Here is a 24,568-nt window from a genome sequence, read left to right on the forward strand (position 1 = left end):
GCTCGAACCCGTGTCCCCTGCATCGGCAGGCGGACTCTCAACCACTGCGCCACCAGGGAAGCCCTCAGACGTGTCCCTTTGACCCGTTTAGAATTCGGGCCACAGGGTCACACTCGCCCTCACTTTCTCCTTCCCAGCTCTGTGACAGTCGCTCTCTGTGCCTGGTCTACAGCCCTGCTGCTCGGAGTTGGACATGTGGACCAGCAGCACCCCAGGCCCCCCTACATTTGTCCAATCAGGATCTGCATGTTTACAAGATCCCCCCTCCCCACGGTGGCTCGTATGCTCACTCAGGTTTGAACTCTGGTCTGTATGTCGGCCGTCCAGTCTGTGTGGAGCAACCGCGGTGCCCCCAGCTCTCTGAGGTGCTGGAAAAGAAGCTGGTGGGGTGCCTGACCGTGGGGACTTACTGTTAGGCTGGAGAATGAGAAAGCTCCTTATGTGATAATCTCTAAACTTTACATTTTATACACTTTTATGAGGGTTACGTCTGACAGTGTTTTACAAGACAAAGGCTGCTCGTGAGATGGAACCGTTACGGGGCAGCCGTGGCGGCCTCAGCTCTGTGACCGAAACCCTGAACAGTGTGACTATCCCAAGTCTGAGAAGTCAGGACAGTCAGGGAGGTTTCCAGGAGGAGGTGAGGCGTAAGTGCTCTGTGAAGGGGAGTAGGACGTGGCTGAGTAGAAAGGAGAGAGAGGGTACATGGGAGGCCAAAGCAGACAGCACGGAGGCATGGAGCCCAGCCACTGACTGGCTTCTTGCCTTGTGGCTGGTCCTTTCCCGAACTGAAGTGAGACGCTGAGGACAGGAAGGCTGTGTCTCGTACGAGCCGTGTGCTGGCCTTTTCGGTGAGAGCTGGCCCGGTCACAGTTACCACCACACTCTGAGGCTCCTATAAGGTGAGAGAGCTGACAGAGGCATTTAGAGGTCACTTCGTTTTATTTTTTTATTGTGGTAAGAACACTTAACATGAAATCTACCCTCTCAGTGTCCATCGAGGGATGGATGGATAAACAAAGTGTGGTCTCCACATACAATGGAATGTTATTCAGCCTTTAAAAGGAAGGAAATCCTGTCACGTGGTACAGCATGGACAAACCTGGAGGACATGGTGCTCAGTGAAGCAAGGGAGTCACAGAAGGACAAATACTGCGTGATGCCACTTACGGGAGAGATCGAAGACCGTCAGAGTCAGAGAAGCAGAGAGTAGCATGGTGGGGCCGGGGGCCGGGGGCGGAGGGAATTGGGTGTGGAGTCTGTGATGCACGAGATCCCTTCGTCTCACGGGAGGGAAGACTGCAGCTCCCGGAGAGGCCGCTGCTCGCTCGCGGCTGTTTGGCACGTTGGCGGCAGGGTCAGGAGCAGGCGCCAGGTCTCCTGATGCCTCGTTCGGGGTGTTCCAAGATAGCGTGCTGTCCTCTGTTACAAACTGCATCCGGAACCAAAGATTCTTTGCAACTGAAAGTTTTCTAGAGTATCTGGGCCAAACCCAGACTCACACCAGCCTGTGCTCAGGAACTAGAATAAGGCTGGATGTCAGCAGGAAGCGAAGCCTACCACCTGGTCCTGGGGGAGGAGGGGAGGAGGGGCTGTGTTTGGTCCCTCCTTCTTCCCCCCTTGTCCTGCAGGTGTTGCCTCTCCTTTGCCCTCCTCATCCCTCGTCTGCCACCTGTGGGAACAGAGGCATCAGCTGGGATGAAAGAAGAGCCGTCTCTCCCTGAGCGCCTGTCTGAATTTTCCAGCGGCCGCTGAAGGCCGTGCTGGGAGCCCCGGTCTGCATTCCAAGGGGGAGGTGGCCGCTGTCCGTGCAGGTGGTGCCCCGAGGGGCCTCGCAGACAAGCGTTCTCCTGGGGTCCCTGCCGCCCCATGAGTGTGGCTCCCTGAGCACGTTCCCTGCTCCAGCTGTGGCCTCGGGAGACCCCAGCAAGGCCCCTCGCTGGGACCCTCAAAGTAGCAAGGACTCATTAGGAATATTTCCCCAGGGCTTGAAACAGCGCTGGATGGCAGCCCCTTCCCTCTTTACGGATGTGCCCCCCCCCCGCCCCGCCCACGGGATGTGCGGCTGGCAGATGTGGAGCATTGGGGGCCTGCCTTGGCGCTGTGCCTCACTGGGGTTAAGTGTGTAACCTAGAGACACTTACTCGATCACAGGGAAGTTCTGGACACAGGCACCTGTGTGAGCCACAGAGCCCCGAGGAATGCAGGTACGGTGCCTGGAAAGGGTCTTTCGGCAGAGTCACAGGTGCAGGGTAGGACTTATTTGTGCCTCAGTTTCCCCATCTGTGAAATGGAGGTAATAATAATAGTTCCTCATAGCTTTTTGGGAAGATTCAGTGAGATAATACGTGTAAAAAGCTCAGAGCCATATTTAGCACATACTAAGTGGTCAAGAAACACTAGCTGTTATATTATTAAGTAGGTATTGTTATTATCCCTCTTTTACCGATGGAGCTCAGAGAAGAGAAATAACTTGTCCAAGGGCATAGGTTTAGGAAGGGCTGGAGCCCAGGACTTGAACCCAGGTCTTCTGACCCCAGAGCGCAGGTCTCAGCATCAAGCTGGATGACAAGTTCTTTCTGTAAGTCCTGGCGAGCCACTTGGGACTGCGAGTGACAGCAGAAGGCAGTCCCCACAACCTTGTGTGGATTGGAGTAGGTCCAAGACTGCAGCTCTCGTGAGCTAAGAGGGGAGTTCAGCTGAGGGTGGAGGGGCGCTTGGGAGCTCAGGTCCCCACCGCCTCAGAGCAGGGCAGTTCTGAGCGGGGACAAGGCCCAGGTGCGTGGAGCAGACATAGAAGTAGGTGAAAGTCATCTGAGAAGGAAGGGAGTCTCAAGGAGGTGAGAGGCTGAGGGTTACGGCGTGGAGGGTGGAGTTCCCAGGTGACCACAGGCCGGGGTACAGGTGTGAACTAGGGAGGGGGCACTGAGCCAGGCACCAAGACGTCAGGACATGGGGCTTGGCCCGGAGCTGGCAGAGACGAGGGTGAAAGGAAAGAGGCAGCTGTTTAAAGGCAGAGCAGGTATCAACCCAGGAGGCCTGCAAGCAGCGAGAGAGGTGACAAAACAGGAGCTTTGGAGGTGGTTTCTTCCTCTTCTGCAGGACAGGACGCTGTGGAGAGATGGTGTGGACCCCCGGGGGAATACGTAGGGCCATGCTGAGGCCAGGCTGCCTGGGGCTACTTGCCCTACTTCTCACAATAACAGTAACGGTGATTGTTATTATAATACAGTGGCAGTGATGCCTCCTCTTTAGATCTTCACTGAGAATGAAGAGCTTTTCCGTCCACAATCCTACATGATCAGGGTGACAGCCTCTAAAACAGTGGTTCTCAAAACCTTTTGGTCTGAGACCCCTCTGTCCTCATAAAAATGATTGAAGACCCCTAAGAGTTTTTACTTCTATAAGTTATATCTGTACATAGTTACCACGTGAGAAAGTAACGCTGAGAAAAACTTAAAACATCTATCTTTTAATTCATTTAAAAATAACAACAATAGACCATTATATGTTAACATAGATAGCACTTATTATGAAAAATAGTTGTTTTGCAAAATATTTAGCGAGAAGAGTGACCAGGTTTTACATTTTTGCAAACAATGTTAACGTCTGGCCTCATAGGAGCCTGGATTCTCCTCGGGTTCCGTCTGTTGAAAATGCTGTTTTGGTCAAGTTTAGTGAAAATCCAGGCTCACACAGATAACGTAGTTGGGAAGGGGAGGCAGAACCCTGGGGCTTCTCAGAGCAGACTTGGGGAACCGCTGTTCTAGAAGGGGCCTAGGAACCCCCGTCTTATAGCTGGAGAAACTAAGTCCCAGGCAGAGGACCAGGACTCGCAAGTCTTTCTGGGTCTGTTTAGCCAGGAGGGTCCCTAAAGGAGGACTGTTCCTCCCGCCCTGCGCCGGTCCCAGAGTAGCCAGCACTGAGCCGCCAGGTTTGCCTGGGGCCTGGGGAGGAAGTGCGGCTGGGCGGCCCAGGGGAACAGGGGAGATAAGCCGCTTGGACCTCGGGCAGAAGGGCGGCTACCTGATGTAACCCTCGCAGCGCCAGCCTGAGAAACGCGATAGCGCGGGCCCAACCCCCACGCGCCGGGGAGGAACCCTGTTCCCAGAAGTCTGTCCCTGGACACTGCCGTCAACCGCGGAGTTCATTTCCTGGTTAAACAAACATCTATATTAAATGGCCCGGCTGGGCAACGCCCAGGAGCAGCTTCTGAGGAGAGCCCCAGGCACATGGCCCTCCAGGCCTTCTTCTCTGGCTGGCGAAGACACATCCATCATCAGCAGAGTCACGAAAGCAGGACGGCCTGTGCCTCCCACCCCGAGTCTGCCCGTGTGGCTGGAGGGCCTGGGAGGGGCGTGCAGAGTGGCCCGTGCCCAGAAGTCCCTCCCAGCAGCTTCAAGGCCGTGACAGTGGTAATGAGGACAACCCCAGAAGTCCGGAGGGGTGGGGCGGGGACACCCCATCCATCGTCGCGTCATCTGGTCCTTGCAGTGGGGGAACGCCGACCCCATCTTCCCGATGAGAAGACGGGCGTCAGAGGAGGGCTCGCGCTGGGTCAGATAGGTGCTCGTGGCCCGGCTGGGGTGTGGATCCGGGCGTCCTCGCCTCCGGCACTGCTCCCGTTGCTGTGTGCCGTGGTGGGTGCTGCTCTGCGGGCTGGGAGTCAGAAAGGGCTGTGGCGGGAGGGCTAGCCCGGGCGCCCTGGGGTGCTGGACTCCTGCTGACCCCTTCACAGTGCAGGTAAAGGGTAGGTATCTCCCAGCTTGAAAGCCCACCTCCTCCAAGGAGCAGAGACACGATTTACTGAGCACTTGCCGAGTGCCAGGCCCGCTGCCGAGGGCTTCAAGGTTGGAGCTGACTACCTGGCTTGGAATCTTGGCTCTGCCGCTTACTAGCAGTGACTCTGGGCAGAGGGTAGGACTTACTTGTTGCTCAGTTTCCTCGTCTGTAAAATGGAGATCATAATAATAGCATCTACCTCCTAGGTTGTTGGGAAGATTCAGTGAGATAATACATGTGAAAATCCTAGAGCCATACTTAGCACAAACTAAGTCAATAAATGCTAGCTCGTATATTATTAGGTAGGTATTATTATTATTATCATCATCATCGTCCATGTTTTACAGAGGGAGCTCAGAAGAGAAATTACGTGTCCAAGGGCATAGGCGTAGGAAGGGGTGGAGCCCAGGACTTGAAGCCAGGCTTTCCGACCCCAGAGCACAGGTCTCATCATCGAGCTGGGTGACAGACGAGAGATGACTCACGGGCCCCTGGAAGATCGGACGTCATCTTGATTCTCGTCTTCATCTTATAGGGCCGATCTCCTGACCCCAGTCCTTTCTCTACAAAGTAATTCTCTTTACGGGAGCTTGACCGCAGGGTTTTCTTAACCGTTGAGTCCTATCCTGGCAGAATACGTTTCCCTTGTGAGGGTTTTGTTTACGACGTCTTTTTGCGTGTGGGACTCAGCAGGAGCCCCTGCTTGGGAAGTGAGCCGCTCTTGCCCGCAGAGCCCCACGCTAGCCCTGTGGACGCACAAGGCAGACCGGGAGTCATGATACGGCACCCATGGGAGGGCGGGAGGCCAGGTGAGGCTGGAGGCCTCTGCAGGCCTCACAAGTTTCCCCCTTGCTCTGTGGATGTTGTAACAGCATCACCCACCACAGAGGCGGCAGCGAGAGGCAGGAGGAAGACTGACCGTAGGCCCAAGTTCTGCTGAATTTGGGTGGCCTTAGAGAGACTGAAATCTCCAAAACACTGTGCTCTTAGCCAAGAAGCTATTAGGGACACACCAGCTAGGGAAGGGAACTCGTTTATTGAGCACCTACTATGTGCTGGGCCCTGTATCTCAATTCCATCCGTTTATTCAAACGTTTCTTGAACATCTCCCGTGTACAAGTGTAACATTAGGTAGTGTGACTGCTATAAAGAAAAGTACAGGGCTTCCCTGGTGGCGCAGTGGTTGCGAGCCCGCCTGCCGACGCAGGGGACACGGGTTCGTGTCCCGGTCCGGGAAGATCCCACATGCCGCGGAGCGGCTGGGCCCCTGAGCCATGGCCGCTGAGCCTGTGCGTCCGGAGCCTGTGCTCCGCAACGGGCGAGGCCACAGCAGTGAGAGGCCCGCGTACCACACACACACACAAAAAGAAAAGTACAGCAAGAAACAGGGTTCGAGCAGAGGTTCTCACCCGAGGGGAGTTCTTGCCCCCCAGGGGACATTTGGCAATGTCTGGAGACACATTCAGTTGTCACAGCTTGGAGTGGGGCTACAGCTGTCATCCAGCGGGTAGAGGTCGTAGATGCTGTTAACAGTCCTGCAGCACGTGGAACAGCCCTTGCAGCGAAAGCCGTGTGGCCCAAAATGTCAGTGGTGCCAAGGCTGAGAACCCCGGAGTAAGACTGACTCTGGGAGTTCTCTGGGTCGGACGGTCATGGATGGACACACTGAGGATGTGAGTTTTGAGCAGAGACCTGAAAAAGTCAGAAAGTAAGAGTGAGAAGAAGATCTGGGCAAGAGCATTACAGGCAGAGAGAACAGCAAATGCAAAGCCCGAGTTAAGAGTGCATCATCCCGAACATCATTGTGTGAGACCGGGGTGGTCATTCTCCTCATATTTCAGCTGAGAAAGCTGAGGCTCAGAGGTTATGGTTTGCCAGCCGTGACACAATTACACGATGCTGGAGCCAGGATTGGTGCTTAGGTGTGCTTGATTCCACGGTCCGTTTGCTTTCCTCTGCCTCAACTGCTGCTATCAGAGGAGTGGCTCAGCCTCTACTCTGCAGTTGAGGCCTTTCCCTACTTGACCCTGTAAATTATTTGTTCTTATTCCATCCCTGGGCACCTGGTTCTGTTCCTCAGGGTACAAAAAGCACAAGCATAATGATAGCAGTTAGTTGTGTAGTGTTTACTGTGTGCCAGACACTGTTCCAAGTGTGAGATGCAGATATGGATACAGATACAGAGAGGTCTCTCTCTGTATATATACACACTCATTTAATCTTCACAATATGCATGTGTGTGAGATACCATTATACTGCTGTGCCTATCTTACAGATAAGGACAGTGAGGTACAGAAAGGTTAAATGACTTGTTTAACTAGTACAAGGGAGAAGCAGGATTTGAGCCCAGACTGCCTGGTTCCGGAGTCCGTGCTCTTAGCCACAGCCCCGTGCAGCTGCTCCCTCAACAGCTCCCTCCCCGTGCGTTTCACTGCCTGGTTCCGGAGTCCGTGCTCTTAGCCACAGCCCCGTGCAGCTGCTCCCTCAACAGACAGTGCGTTTCTGGTCACTGGAGTAGGTCATCGCATCTCAAGTTTAATAACACACAGGTTCAGCAGAGAACGGCCTTCAGAGGTCACTTTACTCACACATGGGAAGCTAAGGCCCGACCTCGGAAAGTGACTTCTGCAGGGTTGCACGGGAAGGTGGCAGGAGACCGGAAACCAGGAGCCATGCGTCCCGTCAGCGCCCTCTGCTCCGCGGCGGCCACCCCGCCCAGCCTCGCCTGCACAGGCCCAGTGTCTTTCCCCATCTGTTCTGTCATTGCCCTATAGTGTCTCTGCTCTTCCGGATCCGCCGCAGTGTGTCTGATATCCGGCATGTTTGGGGCCACAAGGGGTGCTCGTGGCAGAAGGCCCGGGCCTCTGCCTCGGCCCCCACTCATCCTTCCTGTTTATAGACAAAATCTCAGTTATTGTCGAATCTCACAGGTGCGGAGGCTGGGGTTCAGATGGGTTATATGGCTCACCTCCTGAGGTTAACCGGGAGAGTCAGTGCTTCCCAAGTGGTATGAACATTCATTCATTCATTCATTCACTCGTTCATTCTTTCAGTAACAAAAGAGGACCAACCCCAGGCTGGTCACTGTCCTGCAGAGGTGCACTTCCCGGTGCCTGCCTCCAGGGGGAGATGTCATCGGTATCCTGAGAGGGGGCTGCCCAGAAAGGACACCTAAAGGACACCAGCCTGTTCGGGGAGGGGATCAGGAGTGCTCCTTGGCGGAAGTGATGGACACCATGGCTAAGTCTCCAAGGATAACTGGGAGGTGGCCAGGCAGAGAAAGGAAGAGTACACCGAGGTGACAGCATGTAAAAAAGCAAAAAGAGAGAGCTCGCTTGGCACAGAGAACCACAGGTTGTTCAAAACCTGCCGGGCTGTGGGCAGAGTTTGCGTGGGTGTGAGGGCGGCTGCTTCCCGAGCATGCAGGCCGCAGCAGGCACTGGGCTGAGCACTAGATGCTGATAACGTCCACATTACAGATGAGGCAGCCGAGGTGCGGCGAGGCTGAAGATCACACAGGTAGTGAGTGCCGGGGTGGCCTGAGAAGCCTGTGGAGTTCACCTCCGGCAGCGTGACGGTTGTTCTGTAAACCTGACTGATGCCTGTGGAGCTGAGATTTCCCGTCTGCTGCCCCCATGGGTACCGTCCCTCCTGATGGCTCTGTTTCCTCCCACAGGTGGACGGACAGTCCAGAGCCCACGTCATAGCACAGGAACTGCTGTCTTCAGAGAAAGCGTGAGTCCCCAGGCAGCTGCCTGTGGCCTTGAGCTTGTTAACAGAACATCACCCCTCCCTGGCTTCTACAGAATGAGAATTAATGCACACTCAAACCTCTTTCCCCCTGCAGATACGTGGAGATGCTCCAGCACCTACATCTGGTGAGTTAATCATTTTAATTGTCCAAAACTAATCGCCCTTTTACAAGGCTGTGATGTAAGGGGCAGACAAGCAATGAGGAGACAGAGGTGCTTTCCACAAGCAGAGGCACCTGTTCACCGAAGCTTTTCAGGGAAGTCCGTCTCCTGCTTCATGTGCTTCAGGGGACGAAGAGCACATTCTTTCCATGGAGCTACCCTCTGGCTGGGTGGAGGGTACACAGGGGACGTGCTGAGGTTTCTGGAAGGATGTTTGCGGTCTCCTCGACCCTCTCACTGAAGAAGACAGAAGGAGGACAGATGTAGTTCTGGGTCGTAGCTGTGTGTGCAAGTTCAGGTGTGTGGGGTGGGGGCATGCATGTGCGCGTGTGTGTGTACAGGTGTGTGCGCTCATTGTATGTTTAGGTCTGTGTGGAGAAGGTGATGTGTTTGCACAAGGACCAGGCAGCTGGGGTATCAAGAGGCTTTCTCAGTCACCCTGGTATTGGGACAGTAACACCTGAGCCGGTGGAGTCGGGGGAATCCTCTGGATTTTCAGGGGAAAAGAGGCCAGACTGGGGACTGCCTGGATTTCTGGCACTGCCACCCTTCACAACCTGCCAGGCTGCCTGGAAGGTCTCCCTGTGCAGTCTGTTCACTTCAGTTCAGCGAACGGTTTTTGGACACTTGCTGTGTGACAAGAGCTGGGGAAGGAAAGCCGGATCAGACAGGTCCCTTCTGCGGGGACAGTCTGGCCAGCGAAGGAGACAGATTGGTGAAGGAGTAATTATCCGGAGCAAAAGGGAGTGACTGACAACCTCAGGGAATCTAGGCAGGCTTCCCGGAGGGGGTGACTTTGGGGCTGAGTCATAAGGAAGGGCAAGGGAAGAGGGTGCAGCAAAGATGTGGGCAGTGAGGGCATCTGTCCCATAAAGGCCCTCGTGACCGCTCCCTGATCGGCTGGGCTCTCTAAGCCATCTGCAGTCTCCTCGTAGGCTGGCACCTGATCCCGTGCTGCTTTGATTCGTCTTTGTGTCTTTCCAAGAATGCCAGAGCTGGGAATGTCCATCCTGAGCGTTTTGTCGGTGGTGATGCAGAGGCCACTGCCCCCCGGTGACTGAGCCAGGAGGAAGCCTCAGGTCTCCTGACTCCTGATGCGCTGCCGTCCTGTGTTAGTCACGTGTCCCCTCCGCCTTTGGAGCTCTTCGGGGCAGGGGCCTTCCTGCCGGCAGCAGAGCACCGGCACCAAGCCAGGTCTTTGGTCGAATCCTGCTGAGGTCCCTCTCGGTGACATCACCCTGGTGTCATGTTGCCATGTGAACAGAGGCACCCAGGTCCCCGGGAGAGGGGGGACAGAGCACTGCTCTGGCCCTGCACTCCCAGCCCCTCGTTTTTGCCCTTCAGGCTGAGAACTTTGTGTGGGTGATTAAACCCAAAAGCCCTCAGGTGTGAAGCGCAGCCGCCCCAGCACAGCAGGAAGCATCACTCTCCCTTTTGTAATGCTTCTCACTTGCTTCTGAGCTGGCAGCTTGACAGAGGGGCTGCGCCTTTTTGTTTTATGACTTTGTTAAGAGGGTTCTAACTGGGAAACTTCCCTCTCTGTTTGCACTGCTTCCTGCCAGTTGGAAAGATGCTGAAGCCGCTGGTAATCCATACTAATATCCTGAGGAGGGGAAAAAAAGAGCCCATAAAAAAAAAATCACAACTCAGAAGCTAGTTGTGGGAAATTGTGGCCTGGAGCTGCATTGTGATGTTAGTGCTTATGGGGATAGAAGTGGCAGAAACGCCCCAATGTGACTCCAAGTCCTAGCCAGGGACACTGGTCCAAAGGAGACCACAGGCTTTTGGACGTTCTCCACCGCTCCCCTCCCTGGGTCTGTGTCTGACTGCTAAGGTTGGCAGGGACTCTCAGAATTTCTCTGTGGAGATCCGCTGCTTTTGAAATCCCAAGGCTGCCCGGTGGTGGGAAGGGCACAAGTGTGCATTTCAAACCTCCCCAGCTAGAACAGTCCTCGACTCCATCGTGCCTTTGTTGAGAGGGGGACAGGGATGGCCTCTGGCCTTCTGTGTTAGGGATGCAACTTTGTGTTTGTCAAATGGTAGCTAGCGCTACCTCAGGGATTAATAAAATTTCTGGTCATCCAGAAGTGAATTCTCTTGGTCAAAATCTTGTTTTTCTACAGCCTATTAACTAAGAATGGATTTTACATATTTTAAACACTTGTGAAAAAAAGGCAAAGAAGAGTATATGACTGAGACCATATGTGGCTGACAAAGCCTGAAATATTTATCATGTCTTTACAGGAAACTTTGCTGACTTCTGGTTTAAAGACTTGCTCTATCCTTCCATGAACCCAGTCATAAATGTATTTGTCCACCTGCCCACCTGTGTGTGTGATCAATCTCTGATCCACTCATCTGTCCTTCCATCTGTCCATGCACCTCATGATATGTCCATCCACCCGTCCAGCCAGCCAGTCATTCATCAAACTCCCCATCCACCCATTCATCCGTCCATCCATCCATCCATCCATCCATCCATCCATCTATCTGACTTACCCGTTCCTTCTGGACAGAACATCACAGGATGTTTATAACACCATAGACACTGAGATAGGCCTTGGATCCCCAAAGAGGGAAAAGGCCCCCAACCTGCCCTTGAGTAGGTCTCCTTTTTCTGTTGAGGGAAAGGTTGGAGGTGGGGAGGAGAACTCTATATGTGAACAGTCGTGCTACTGTGTGGTAAGTATAATTTGTGCAAAAGTCTGCAGAAGCATGGGGGGCAGAGAGGCTTATTCCCCTTTGGGGTATCCAGGAAACTTGGCAGAAGAGGGGCCACTGACATCGACTTTGAGGGAGCCACCAGGCCAAGGTGGTGGAGGAGGGCAGGTCGTCAGCATAAGAACACTCACAGGCCTAAAGGAACGTGATATGTGTGGAGAACAGGGCACCATCACATGTCGTTAGAACATGGATACGTTTGGAAAGGCAGGTTTCCAAGTGGGTCAAGTGATGGGTCCAAAACCAAGGTTAGGACCAAACTGAGATGTACCTAAAATGCCAAGCTAGAAGGCTCCTGTTTTTCCTTGCATATAATGAGTCATGGGAGATTTTAAACTGATGTGGCCCCTAGACACCTTTAATTCTCTGTTTTCTCGTCTCAAACAAATCCCTCTCCTAGTGTAACAGAAAGTGGGGTCTGGCTGCTCGCCACTCAAAAGCCAATAAAGAGGCCACGTTGGTGGAAAGGAAAGTTTGCTTTGTTTTGGATGCTGGCAACTGGGCTGGGGAGTGGCAAAGTGTGGACGCCTGTCCAAAGGCCGACTCCCCACCACTGACAGTCGGGGGCAAGAGCTTTTCTGGACAGAGGGAGGGGGCTACATGCAGAAACAGCACAGTCACCTCTGAGAGTCTCATTGAAATTGGCCTTCAGTGGTCTGACCAGCAGCATCTTGATTGTATTAGGTACAGTTAATCTTCAGTTCCAGGTTCGGTTTGTTTCCATCTCTTTGAGGCCAGTTCTTGGAATTGTGGCAGCTTATGTCATGGCTACAGCCTGGTCATCATGTAGTTAACTTCTTCCACCTGATGGGCGTTTTAGTATCTGTAAGACAGCTCACAGGATATGGCTCAGGATATTATCTATAGCCCTTAAGGAGGAACTAAAGGCCCTTGACTATGTATAATGACTAAACTATTATTATTTGGTCTCCTTTGACTGTTTTCCTTTGTTTCTGCATTTTCTCATTTCTCTGATTAAACTTATTCTTTGGCCAAAATTTTTCCACCGACAAAACGCAGACTGAGGCCATGGGGTAGGGGGCGGGCAAGGACCATAGCGTCCTGCTCCGCTTCACTAGCAGTTGCAGAAAATTCCTACCATGGGTCCCTCCTCTGGGCCGAAGCATTGTAGGCCTGTGCGTAAGCCAGTCTGCTGACTGGGAGAGGTGACTCTGGAATCTATCACCTTCTGAGACCCCAGGAGGAGGTCCCTCACTCAGGAGGCCCTATGCGATCTGATCCTCATCCACGTCTGCGCCCTTTCCTCTCGCCACTTTCTCCTTCCTGCACCCCAGCCTCACTGGCCTTCTTGCTGTCCTTCAGGTGCTACAAACGCAGTCACGTTGCGTGGGTTTTGCACTTGTCCTTTCCTCCACTGGCGTGTCCTGCCCCTGCTCTTCTCACAGCCAAGTTCTTTGTTCTCATTCTGGTCTCAGTTCAAGTGTCACCTTCTCAAAGAAGTGGTGCCCAAAACTTAGTGGCATAAAACAACCATGTTACGATGTTCACAGATTTTCCGGGCCAGGAATTCGGACAGGGCAAGGTGGGGAGAGTGTGTCCGTGCTCCATGATGTCTGGAGAAGACTAAAATCAAGGAGTGACTTGATGGCCAGGGGCTGGAATCAACCAGAGGTGTCTTCACACCAACGGCTGCTGCTCGGTGCTGGCTATTGTCTGGGACCTCAGCTGGGCTGGTGGCCAGAACACTTACTGGTAGTCTCTCTGCATGGGCAGGTTTTGGCTTCCTCACAGCATGGTGGTTCGATTCCAAGAGTGAGTGTCCCAAGAGGGAGCCAGGAGGAAGTACGTGACATTTTTATGATGTAGCCTTGGACAAAGCCAGGTCATAAAAGTAGCACCACTACTACCACACTCTGTTAGTTGAGGCAGTCACAAAAGTCCACCTTCGCTCAAGGGGAGGGAACATAGTCTTCACCATTCAGTGGGAGGAGTATCATGAATACAGGATGGCTGCTGTATTCTAGCCATCACATCTGTGTCCCAGGCAGGAAGAAGGAAATGGGGGGAATCAAAAGGTTATGCTCCTGGCTGAGTTAGTCTACTTGAGACCAATTTCCTGAAAGCCTCGCTGGACAACTTCTGCTTTCATCTCATTGGGCACTCCTAGTTGCAAGGGAAGCTGGGTCAACTGGGAGTCATTTGGTCAAAGTTTGGTTCAAGTCAGCGGCTGTATTTCTTGTGTGTTTATTCTGGGGCCCAGTCTGAAGGTACAGCAGGTACCCGGGGGAGACTGTTCCCAGGGTGATGGCGGGAGAGCAAGTAGAAACACCAGAGGGCTCCTAAGGTTCACGCTCACAACTGGCGCATGGTCGCTTTTTCCCACATGGCTTTGGACAGAGCAAGTGTCATGGCCAGGCCCAGAGGCAAGGGACAGGGATGTGCTCTCCCCTGCGATGAGGCCGTGGCAAGGGTGGGGATGCAGGGAGGGTGAGGAACCGCAGCTCTCCTGTCTTCTATGCTCCCTCCTGCTTCATTTTCTTTTCTTTACTGCACCTTTTACTATCTAAAATGATGGAATTTATCTGTTTGTTTACTTGTTATGTTGTGTTTTTATTTTCATTCAGTTTCATATACTTTCTAAGTCCCTTTGTGCTTTCTTCTTTGACCCGTGGGTTATTTAAAATTATTTAGTGTCCAAATATTTGTGAATTTCCCAAGTTTCCTTCTGCTTCTGATTTCTAATTCCGTTGTGGTTGGAGAATGTGCTTTGTGTGGTTTCAGCCCTTTTAAACTTATTGAGGCTTGTTTTATGGCCTGACGTGTAGTATATCCTGGAGAATGTTCCGTGTGTACTCGAGAAGGATGTGTGTGCGGGTGTTTTGTAGAGGTCACTGAGGTCAGGGTGATGGTAGTGCTTTTCAAGTCTTCTGCACCCTGTGATTCTCTGTCTCGTCTTCCATCCGTCCCCAAGAGTGGGATATCGAAGTCTCCAACTGTGAGTGTTGAGTCCTCCATCTCTCCCTTCGGTTCTGTCTGCTTCGCTTCGTGCATTTCGGGGCTGTTTTTAGGTGTTTGCTTATTGTCTGCCTCTCTCACTAAACTTGGAGCTGCCTGAGGGCAAAGCGCTTGTCAGATCTCGTCCCCAGTGGTTTGTGATGCCTGGGATGCTCTCGGCGCTCAGTAAATGCCTGATGAATAAATGACGGCGGGGTCAGTTCTTCCAACAATCTTACCATTTCTTCAGTCAAAAATATTTCTTGAGCACCTCCTGTGGGGTGGGTATGGGGGACTTATGGAGGAATGACAAGCTGGAGGGCCCTGCCCTCCAGGAACTGACAGTCCAGGAGGGAAGTGGACATGAAGGAAACAATATTAACCCAGTGGTGGGGGGCACCCAAAGGCTGCGGGGGCTCAGGGGAGGTACCCGCCCCAGGCGTCTGGGGGTCCAAGAAGGATTCCCAGAGGAAACATGTCTAAGCTGAGACTTGAAGGATGGGGATGAGTTAGCTGGGTGGGGAGCAGTGAGGAAGGCTTGCACCTGGCAAAGGGAGCAGCATGTACAAAGGCCCAGAGGCCAGTTGGAAAATGGTGTGATTGGGAACGGAAAGAAGTTCAGCCTGGCTGGAGCATTGTGAGCGATAGAGCAGTGAGCAACGAGGCCAGCACAGCCGGGGCAGAGCCCGGAGAGCCCGCGAGGCATGCTTGGGGTTTGGATTTATCCGCTCAAGGTCCGTGGGAGGCCGTTGGGTGATTCTAGCAGGAGTGAGGGTGGGCTCCGGTGCTGCAGGCAGATTTGAGGACTGTGTGCCTGGGACTGATGGGCCGTCGAGTGCGGGAGGGGGAGGGCAGGCTCCAGGCTGACCCCAGGTTTCTGGCTTGCTGACTTGCTGACTCGCTAAGACAGCAAGTGCTGTAGGGGGTCAGGCTAGGCTTGGGGGCAGATGATGGGTTAAGTCGGGGGAGGGGGGCTTGGGGAAGGACGTGCTAGTGGTCATCTGGGTGCGGGATGTGCACCAGAAGCGGTCAAGTGTAGAGAAGTTAACTGAAGCTCCAGGAGAGGCTCAGATTTCCCCGAGGGAGGGTGCAGTGTCAGGAGAGGGCTCTCAGAGACCCTGGGAGGAGGGAGGTGCCCTGGAGGGGGTGAGCCTGCCGACTGGCAGGCTTTTATGAAGGGGCGAAAGGACTTTGGGAGGGGTATTAGGCGGACACGGTACAGAAGGGCAGGGAGAGGCTCACGGATCCTCCCTGTGCCCCTCCCGCTGCCAGCACCGCCCGCTCTTCTCAACGGTGGTGACCGCTGGAAAGGGTGTCGGGGCGTAAGGAGCACCCCAGGACGCAGCCCGACTCCTCAGACTGCTCGGAGAAGGAGGAGAGTCATTCAGAAGCCCTCCCTTAAATCAGCACGTAGGAGTTTAATTTGGCTGCGGCCTCGGTGCTGACATGACTGGGGCAAACACAGGATCTAGAGGGACTTCTCGGCGACTTTCTGAGTTTATTTAACTAAATTGGTGTGCTGTCAGTTTGGCCCCCCGAGTCCCCTCTTTCCTCACCCAGCCACAGAGCATTTGTTGAGCTCCTATGCGTGCTTAGCAATTTACATACATTAGCTCATTTAGTCGCACATAGTTTGTGCTCAGTAAATATTTCTCACGTGGTTGGATGGGTCCAGAACTGAGTCCCAGAGAAGGTGAGTGACTTACCCAAAGTCACACAGCCAGTGAGAAGTGGAGCCAGGGCTGTTTGACTCCAGAGCCCTGAGGAGGGGGAGGAGACAAATAAATGTGGAACAGTCCAGTGAGGTGGCAAGGAGCCTGAGGAGGGAGGAGTCAGTGTGAGCGGGAGGAATGAAGTCAAGGAAGGCTTCCTGGAAGAGGAGGTGTTGCGATGGACATGGATGGACAGGAAGTAGAAACAGGCCTTTTGGCAGGTAGGAGCCACAGAAACAAGTGCACAGAGGGGAGGGCTTGGGGAGTGTAGGGTGTACAGGAAGAGTGTGGAGAGCTGGTCTTCAGGCAGAGCCTGAATGCCAGGATGCGTCGTGTTTCACAAAGGAGACATAGGAATTTGGGAGCCCTGAGGACTGGAGCAGGGCAGATGTAGTGAGGGAGTTGTAGGGAAGGTTGGTGTGGTGGGTTTGGTGGGAGGGGGCGATGCTGTGGGACCACAGGTTTAACCCACACTAAGCCCCCAGACGGCCTCGTGCTGGGGAAGTTGATGTATAGCCAGGAAGATTTTCTTTTTTTCAGGGGCAGGAACGAGGCTGTCTCTTACTTATTTTTGCAGCCCCTGCCCATTAAGAAATAATTTTTAATCAAGTTGGCGGGGGCTGGGGGGCGTTCTGTTTCTCAGTCTTTGCTGGACTGTTCCAGGGCAGAGAGAGCGCATTGATCTTTGGGAGAAGCAGAGAGAAGCAGATTTTAGTTGCGTGTGAGAAAATGTGCTCGCTTTCCCCCTGAAGTGCCAGGGGGGTTGGTGAGCTCCCCACTTTGGGAGGTATGAATGTGGTAGCTGTTGGGGGCATCTCAGTAGAGGAGTTTCCTGTGCTAGGCGTGTGGCTCTTCCCTCTGTATTTTCATTCAGTTCAGGAAAAGATATTGCTGTGTGACCTTGGAAAGTCTCTTTCTCCTTGATGCCTCACCCTGAGATGGCTGATGGGACTCAGATATTTTTAGCCATGGAAGCTTGTTTTCAAAGGAATTTCACTCAGAATGCCAGTATGAAGAGTGGATGAAAGTGGAGGCACTTTTGTTCAGAGGCAGGTGGAGGCCAAAGTCGGCTCTGACTCCACCTTCCTTGACCCTGGGTCTCCACGGAGTACAGTGTGAGAAAGACTCATCTACATCAGTGGATCTCAAAGTGTGGTCCCCGACCAGCAGTACCAGCATCACCTGGGAACTTGTGGGAAATGCACAGTCTTAGATCCCCCCTCAGATCTGCTGAGTCAGAAACTCTGGGGGTGGGGCCTGGCCATCTGTGTTTTCAGAACCCTCCAGGCAATACTAACATTTAAGACACACAGATAGGTGATCCTGTAAGTTCCCTCAGCACAGGCCCGGCAGCTTTAAAAAGTATGGATGCTTGGGTTCCACCCTTAGAGATTTGTGTTTAATTGGTCTGGAGTGCAGCCTGGTCATCGGAGTGGAAACGCTCCCCAGGTGATTGCAATTTGCACCTGAAACTGAGAACCTAGTGGGAAAGTAGCAAACATTCATTCGGCACAGTTGTGAACAGAGCCGGGTCAATCCGAGGGTGAAACAAAAATGAGTAGACACAGTCTGCTCTCTGCTTAATTGGCGGGGAGATAATAGAAACATGCAGAGCAGGTAAATAGCCTGACAATGCAAAATCTTGTAAAGCCTTTGCTTTTCAGGCTGGGATACATGTTACACCGCCCCAGGTATGCGGTAGGTGCCTGGGGAATAGTTGAGGCCACGGGATAAACATGGCACATTTATTAAGAGCCTCCGCTTCGCTCTAGATGCGAAATTTTAAATAAATTAAATTGGATATATTTTGGAGAATAATGTAAAATATGTATTCATTTTTAAGCTAAAATATGAGACTTCAGAGACATTCTGAGATCGGGGTGGCTCCCTTCAGGCTGTGACCCCAGATTTCTGGAGGCCCTAGGACACTTGAGAGTCCCTTAGACTGATTGCTGAAGTAACCCAGGAAGGCCTCATGATGGAGGTGGCGTTTGAAAGCAGCTTTGTATAACCGACACTAACACAGTATTGTGAAGCAATTATACTCCAATAAAGGTCCATTAAAGAAAGAAAGAAAGAAAGATGAGCAAGATTTGGATCAGATGCTGGAGGCACAGAACAAACACACAGAGGCTGGGAAAGAGGATTCTTATAAAGCAGCAGTTCTCAAAGTGTGGCCCCGGGACCAGCAGCAGCAGCGGCGACATCAGGGAACGTGAAAGAAATGTAAATTATCCAACCCCACGCCCGACCTGCTGAATGGAAACTCTGGGGCTGGGGCCCAGCAAGCTGGGTTTGAATAAGCCGGGCAGGAGATTTGGATGCACCCTCTGCTTGGAGCCCCACGGGTGTAAAGGAATGAGCGTCAGCTGCCGAGGCCAGCGCGGCCCGCTCCTGGAGGGCCGTCAGCGACCGGCCGAGCTGACTAACTTGGCTGTGAGGGCAGGAGAGGCCGCGAGGGGTTTGGAGGAGCGCGAAAGCAGTGGGGAGCACTCGCGTGTCCTCACCCTCCCAGGGGCCTCAGAGAACTGTTTTGCTTTTTAAAAGAATGTCTTGTAACTTACCTACAGGTAAGTGCACACATCTCAAGGGTGGGGCTCAAATTTTTAATACGTGCCTGTGTGCGCACTTGTAACCACCACCCAGGTAGACCATCCCCATCATCCCAGAAGGTACCTTGTGCCCCGCCCTAGTCGACGTCATCCCCCCAGAGGGTACCACGATTTTACTTCCCATCGCATTCAGTTGGTTTAGCCTGTCCCTGAACCTCATCTGAATGGGACCATGAATTGTGTATTCCTTTTGTCTCTGGCTTTTTTAGCTCCACGTAATGTGAGATACATCCCAGTTTTCCGTGTATCGGTGTTCTTTCATATGGATCTCCCACAGTTGGTCTGTCTATCCTCCTGTTAAAGATCGTTTGGGTTGTTTCCAGTTGAGGCTGTTATGAAGCTGCAATGAATGTTCTAGGGAACTCATTTCTCCTCAGTATTTACCTAGGAGTAGAATTGTCGGGTCATAGGGTGAGCATAGATTTGGCTTTATTAGAAGCTGCCAAATGGGTTTATAGCGTGGTCGAAGCAATATATACCCCGACTCCCGACGTGTGGGACCAGCGCTTTCTCCACGCGCTGGCCGGCGTACCCGCGCTGTCAGCCCTCGTGGCCATTCCGCTGAGCATGTAGTGGTTTCTCATGCGGTTCCAATTTGCATTTCCCTGATGATTAATGAAATTGAGTATCTTTCCTCTGTTTACTAGCCATTTGGAAATCCCCTTTTGAAAAATGTCCTAGGCTTATTTTTTAATCGGGTTGTCTTTTTCTTTTTGATTTGTAGGAGTTATTTAAGTATCCTGGACACAAGTCCATTTTCAGATATGTGTACTGTGAATAGTCTCCCAATCTGTGGCTTCCCTATTCAATTTTTTCAGCAGCTTAATTCAGATATAAATCTCATAACCATGCAGTTCATCTGTTTAAAGCATAAAATGCAATGCTTTTTAATATATTCAGAGTTATATAGTCATCACCACAGTCAATTTTAGCACATTCTTATCACCCCAAAGAAACTCCATACCCCTGAGTTATCACCCCTCTCAGCCCTAGGCACCCACCAGTCCAGTTCTGTCTCTACAGATTTGCCTATTCTGGACATCTTATATAGACGGAATCATACACTTTTTGGTCTTTTGACACTGGCTTCTGTCATCTACCATAACGGTTTCAAGGTTCACGCATGTTGTAGCGTGTGTCATTGACTCACTCCTTTTCATGGCTAAGTAAAATTTCATTGAGTGGATATACCACATTTTTGTTTATCCATTCGTCAGTTGATGGACATTTAGGTTCTTTCCACTTTTTGACTGTTATGAAAATGCTGCTGTGAACATCCGTGTACAAACTTCTGCATGAACACGTTTTCCATTCTCTTGGGTATATGCTTCGGAGTGTATGCTGGATCATATGGTAACCTTTCTTTAACCTTTTGAGGAACTGCCAGACTGTTTTCCAAAGTTAGCTGCATCATTTTACATTCCCACCATTGTAGTATGATGGTTCCAATTTCTCCACTTCCTTGCAGCGCTTGTTGTTATATGTCTTTTTAATTATAACCATCCTGGTGGGTGCAAAATGGTATCTCATTGTGGCTTTGATTTTTCATTTCCCTGACGACTAATGATGTTAGGCATCCTTTCATGTGCTTCTTGGTCATTTGTATATATTGTTTGGAGAAATGTCTTTTCAAATCCTTTGCCCATCTTTCAATAGGTTGTCTTTTTATTGTAATTCTGTATACAAGTCCCTTATCAGATACATGATTTGCAAATATATCCTCCTATTCTGTAGGTTGTCTTTTCACTCTCTTGATAGTATCCTTTGAAGCATAAAAGTTTTAAATTTTGATGAACTCTAATTGATCTATTTTTTCTTTCATTGCTTGTGCTTTTGGTGTCATAGGTAAGAAAGTTTTACCTAGCCCCAAATCACAAAGATTTACTCTCATTTTTTTAAGAGTTTTATAGTATTAGCTCTTTTTTTTAAAGATTTTTTTGATGTGGACCATTTTTAAAGTCTTTATTGAATTTGTTACAATACTGCTTGTTTTACGTTTTTTGGGTTTTTGGCCACAAGGCATGTGGGATCTTAGCTCCCCGACCAAAGATCGAACCCACACCCCCTGTACTGGAAGGCGAAGTCATAACAGCTGGACGTCCAGGGAAGTCCCTTATAGTATTAGCTCTTACCTTTAATCTTTGATTTTGAGTTAATTTTTGCGTACGATCTAAAGAAGGAATCCAAATTCATTCTTTTGCATATGGATATTCAAATATCTCAGCACCATTTATTGAAAAGATTATTTTTCCACTGAATTTTCTTGGCACCCTTGTCAAAAATCAATTGACCATAAATGTGAGGGTTTATTTCTGGATTCTCAGTTTCTATTCCATTAATATAAATGTCTGTCCTTCCATCATTACCACACAGTCTTGATTCTTGTAGCCACATAGGAAGTTTTGAAATCAGGAAGTGTGAGTCTTCCAACTTTGTTCTTTTTTTAAGGTTGTTTGGGCTATTGCATCTCCATATGAATTTTAGGGCCAGCTTGTCAATTTCTGTAAAAAAGGCAGCTTGGGTCTTGATAGGGGTTGATGTGAATCTGTCTTTCAACTCGGGAGTGCTGACCTGTTAACAATATTAAGTTGTGAACATGCGACATCTTTCCACTTACTTAGGTCTTCTTTAGTTTCTTTCCATGATGTTTTGTTGTTTTCAGAGTACATGTTCTTCGCCTCTTTTGTTAAATTTATTCCTAAGCATTTTACTCTTTCTCATCTTATTTACTTTTAAAATTATTCTTAGCCTTTTATTTTAAAATAATTCAAGGGACTTCCCTGGAGGTCCAGTGATTAAGGTTCTGTGTCTTTCCGCTGCAAGGGGCACCCGTTCGATCCCTGGTTGGGGAACTGAGATCCCGCATGCCTCGTGGTATGGCAAAAAATAAAATGAAATGAAAAGCAAAATTATAGAAAAGTAACAAGATTAGGAGTAGTACACAGAACAACCAAATTCCATTTTTCCATATTCATCTTCTAACGTGAAGTCCAATTTAATAGTTTTTTTCTGTATGGTTAGTACTTTTTGTATACGGTTTAAAAAGTCTTTGCGTGCCCCACAGAAACATTTTCAGGGTTCCAAAGTATCCTCCGGTGATTGGCCAGGCCAAATGAAGTCATGTGCCCTGGACAGCTCACGGCCTCTGCCAGGGCACAGTTGTGACCTAGGTGGGTCAAGGTGGATGTTGGTGTACGTTTGGACTCATGGGGTTCCAGTGAGTCCACTTGACTTCTGGCAGCACCATCAGTGGTTTGACCACTTGCAAGGAGCGGGACATTCTGGCCACCCACTAACTGTTCAGCCCAGAGAATGGAGATGCCATGTCACCCAGAAAATGCAATGAGTGGTTTGGAGAAGGGGAAAGGAGCCAGGGGACCAGGCCCCTGAATGTGAGATCCCTGCATCCACTGCAGGCAAGTCCAGATCAGGGTCCTGGGAACCCCGTGAGCTCCCAGGAGGCTCATCTGGGCTCCAGAGGCAGAGGCCGTCCTTGCCTCTCTGCCAGGCTGCCCCAGGCTCTCTGAGGTTGGGCAGAGCCCTGGCCAGGATTCTGGAGATCTGGGCTCCAGTCTCCCTCCTTGACCTGAGCCAGTCATTCACCTGTCAGGGCCAGTCATAAAAGGAGGAATTGGCATGGAGCAGCTGGAAGAGCTAGGGTTCTGGAGTCAGGCTGACTTGGGCTCAAATCTCGCCATCTGGTGGCCTTGGGAGAGTTACTTAATCCTTCTGGGCCTAATTCCCTTATGGGTAAAATAGAAATAATAATAATGCAAGCGTTCAGTAACCATCAGCGTTGCTGTTTGTTGAGCACCTTCCCTGGGCTGGGTGTTCGGGGCACAGAGATAAGTACCACTCAGCCTAGGGGAGAAGCAAGGCCCAGAAGCGAATCTTCCTAAAACATGACAGAAGGAGGTCTGCACAAACCCTGTGCAGAAGGTACGTGTGTCCCCATTTAGCAGAGGGGGAGATTGAGGTCCATGGTGATGGAGTGACTTGCCCCAGGTCACATGGAGGCAACCGTCTAGATAGACAAGGACTCGTCCTCGTTCTCTAGAGCCCTCGAAGGTTGGGGCAGGAACTCCACACGGCGCTGGGGAGGCGCGTATGTGAGAGGGTGGACCGAGTCAGGAAGGCCTCCGGTGCCCCAGGGGGTTGGGCTGGACCCTGCAAGCATGGGGGCCAGTCACTTCGTACTCTTTACTGACTCGGGTCCGTGCACTCTCTCCCACGATGGCACCATTGGGCCCTGGCCTCTCGCCTGTTCTGGACGACTGGAACGGCCTTCTCACTGGTCTCCCACTCTAGCCATCTCCAGTTTGTTCTCCCAACAAAGTGAACTTTTAAAGACAGATAACCTGGTCACTTTGCTCCCCTGCTTAGCACCTTCAGTTATTCCCCACCACCCCAGGATGAAACCCAAGTCCCTTAAGAAGCCTGCTGCAGGGCCCCGTGAGGTGGGTCCTGTCTGACCCTCCAGCGTCATCATGCTCCAATCCCGCGTGCAGCGTGCGCGTGTGCACACACACGTGCACACACCCACCGCACGCAAACCACACCCAACTCAGTTCCTCCTCCACCTCAGGGCCCTTGCACGTGCTGTGCCCACACTCCCCCTCTTGTCTCAGTGTGGGCGTTGCCTCCCTGGAGCTAAGCCGGCTCTCCTTCCCGTGGTCTGCACAGCCCCTGTGCTTTTCCCATCACGGCAGTTACACCCCTGTGTTGACGTCATCGTTTTGCTCACTGCTTTTCCCCTAGATTGCAAACTCTTTGACGGCAGAACAGCGTCTCTCCCGGTCCCACTGTCCCCTCAGGGCTTGGGGCAGAGCAGGCGCTCAGGATATTTGTTGAGTGATAGGGAGATGAGGACCACGGATCCTCTACCCCCTTCCTCCCTCTGTGGCGGCTGCCAGGTCCCCAGGTGCGGTGATGGCAGAAACCGTTCAGGGAGCACTGGATGGGGCGGCGGGCCCTCGCGCTTCCAGCCGATGCGAGTTGGCAGAACGGATGTCTGTACGATTCCGATTGTGATCCAGTTCAAGGAATGAGTCATGCTGTTGGTGGCCGTCCTGCCCATTGGGACTGAGTCAACTGAGTGAGAATTAATTACAGATGAGAAACCAGCTTGCAAAGCCATTAATATCTAAGCTCCCTGGAGTGAGATGCAAATGCACCCATCAGCCTTGTCTCTGCTTGTCCTTCGCGCTCCGCTCCCTCTCCCTCTCCACCCCCTTCTGTGTACTTTGGTCTGCGTATCAGGGTGACCCTCTTCGGGTCTTGGCCCCCCCGTGACTCACTCTCCTTTTCTGGTAAATAAGGGCGCTGCAGTGCATCCATCAGCAAGTATTATAAAACACCTCTGTGTCGCATGCTTTGCTGGACTTCAGAAGCATGGGAGGAAACCAACAGATGTGGCCCTGCTCTGAAGATGTCATATCGAAAATTGAACCATTGGTGCCACAGGAATAGTGCTTTGTAGTTTGCAAAGCAGTTTCAAACATCAGGATGAGCCTCTCAGGAGCCTCACTTTGTATATACTTGGTGGTACTGTTATCCCCATTTTCCAGGTGAGGAAACTGAGGCTCAGATAGGTTGACAGCTTGCCTGTGATCACTTCTGGGGTAGCTGGGCTGGAACCTGGCACTGAGCTGATAAGGGTGTGTGTTAAAGTCCTCTGTCCCCCAGCTGCCAGGCAGGAGGGGTTATCAGGCTCATCAAGCACGTTTTCTCTCTGTGGGATGCCATGGCTGAGAAGATCCTGCAGGGCTGGAGACTGGGTCCTAGTGAACACAGAGACTCCAAAGGGAGGAGTGGGTGGGGCCTCCCTCCCGTGGGCCCTCCCATGCCAGGTCAACAGAGAAACCTCCCCTCC

General features: G+C 51.6%; 1 protein-coding gene across 3 annotated transcripts in view; it reads left to right on the forward strand.

The window, feature by feature from the left end:
* Window positions 1-24,568, forward strand: part of FGD5 (FYVE, RhoGEF and PH domain containing 5) — a 119,921-nt gene that overhangs the window by 58,065 nt on the left and 37,288 nt on the right. For all 3 annotated transcript variants that reach the window (XM_024124161.2, XM_028479375.1, XM_055079870.1), the window contains exons 4-5: window positions 8,459-8,517; window positions 8,630-8,660. In XM_024124161.2, the coding sequence (XP_023979929.2) occupies window positions 8,459-8,517; window positions 8,630-8,660 (90 nt within the window). The remainder of the gene's footprint in view (window positions 1-8,458; window positions 8,518-8,629; window positions 8,661-24,568) is intronic.

This window comes from Physeter macrocephalus, chromosome 18, assembly GCF_002837175.3.
Source record: "Physeter macrocephalus isolate SW-GA chromosome 18, ASM283717v5, whole genome shotgun sequence".
NCBI classification, from domain to species: Eukaryota; Metazoa; Chordata; class Mammalia; order Artiodactyla; family Physeteridae; genus Physeter; species Physeter macrocephalus.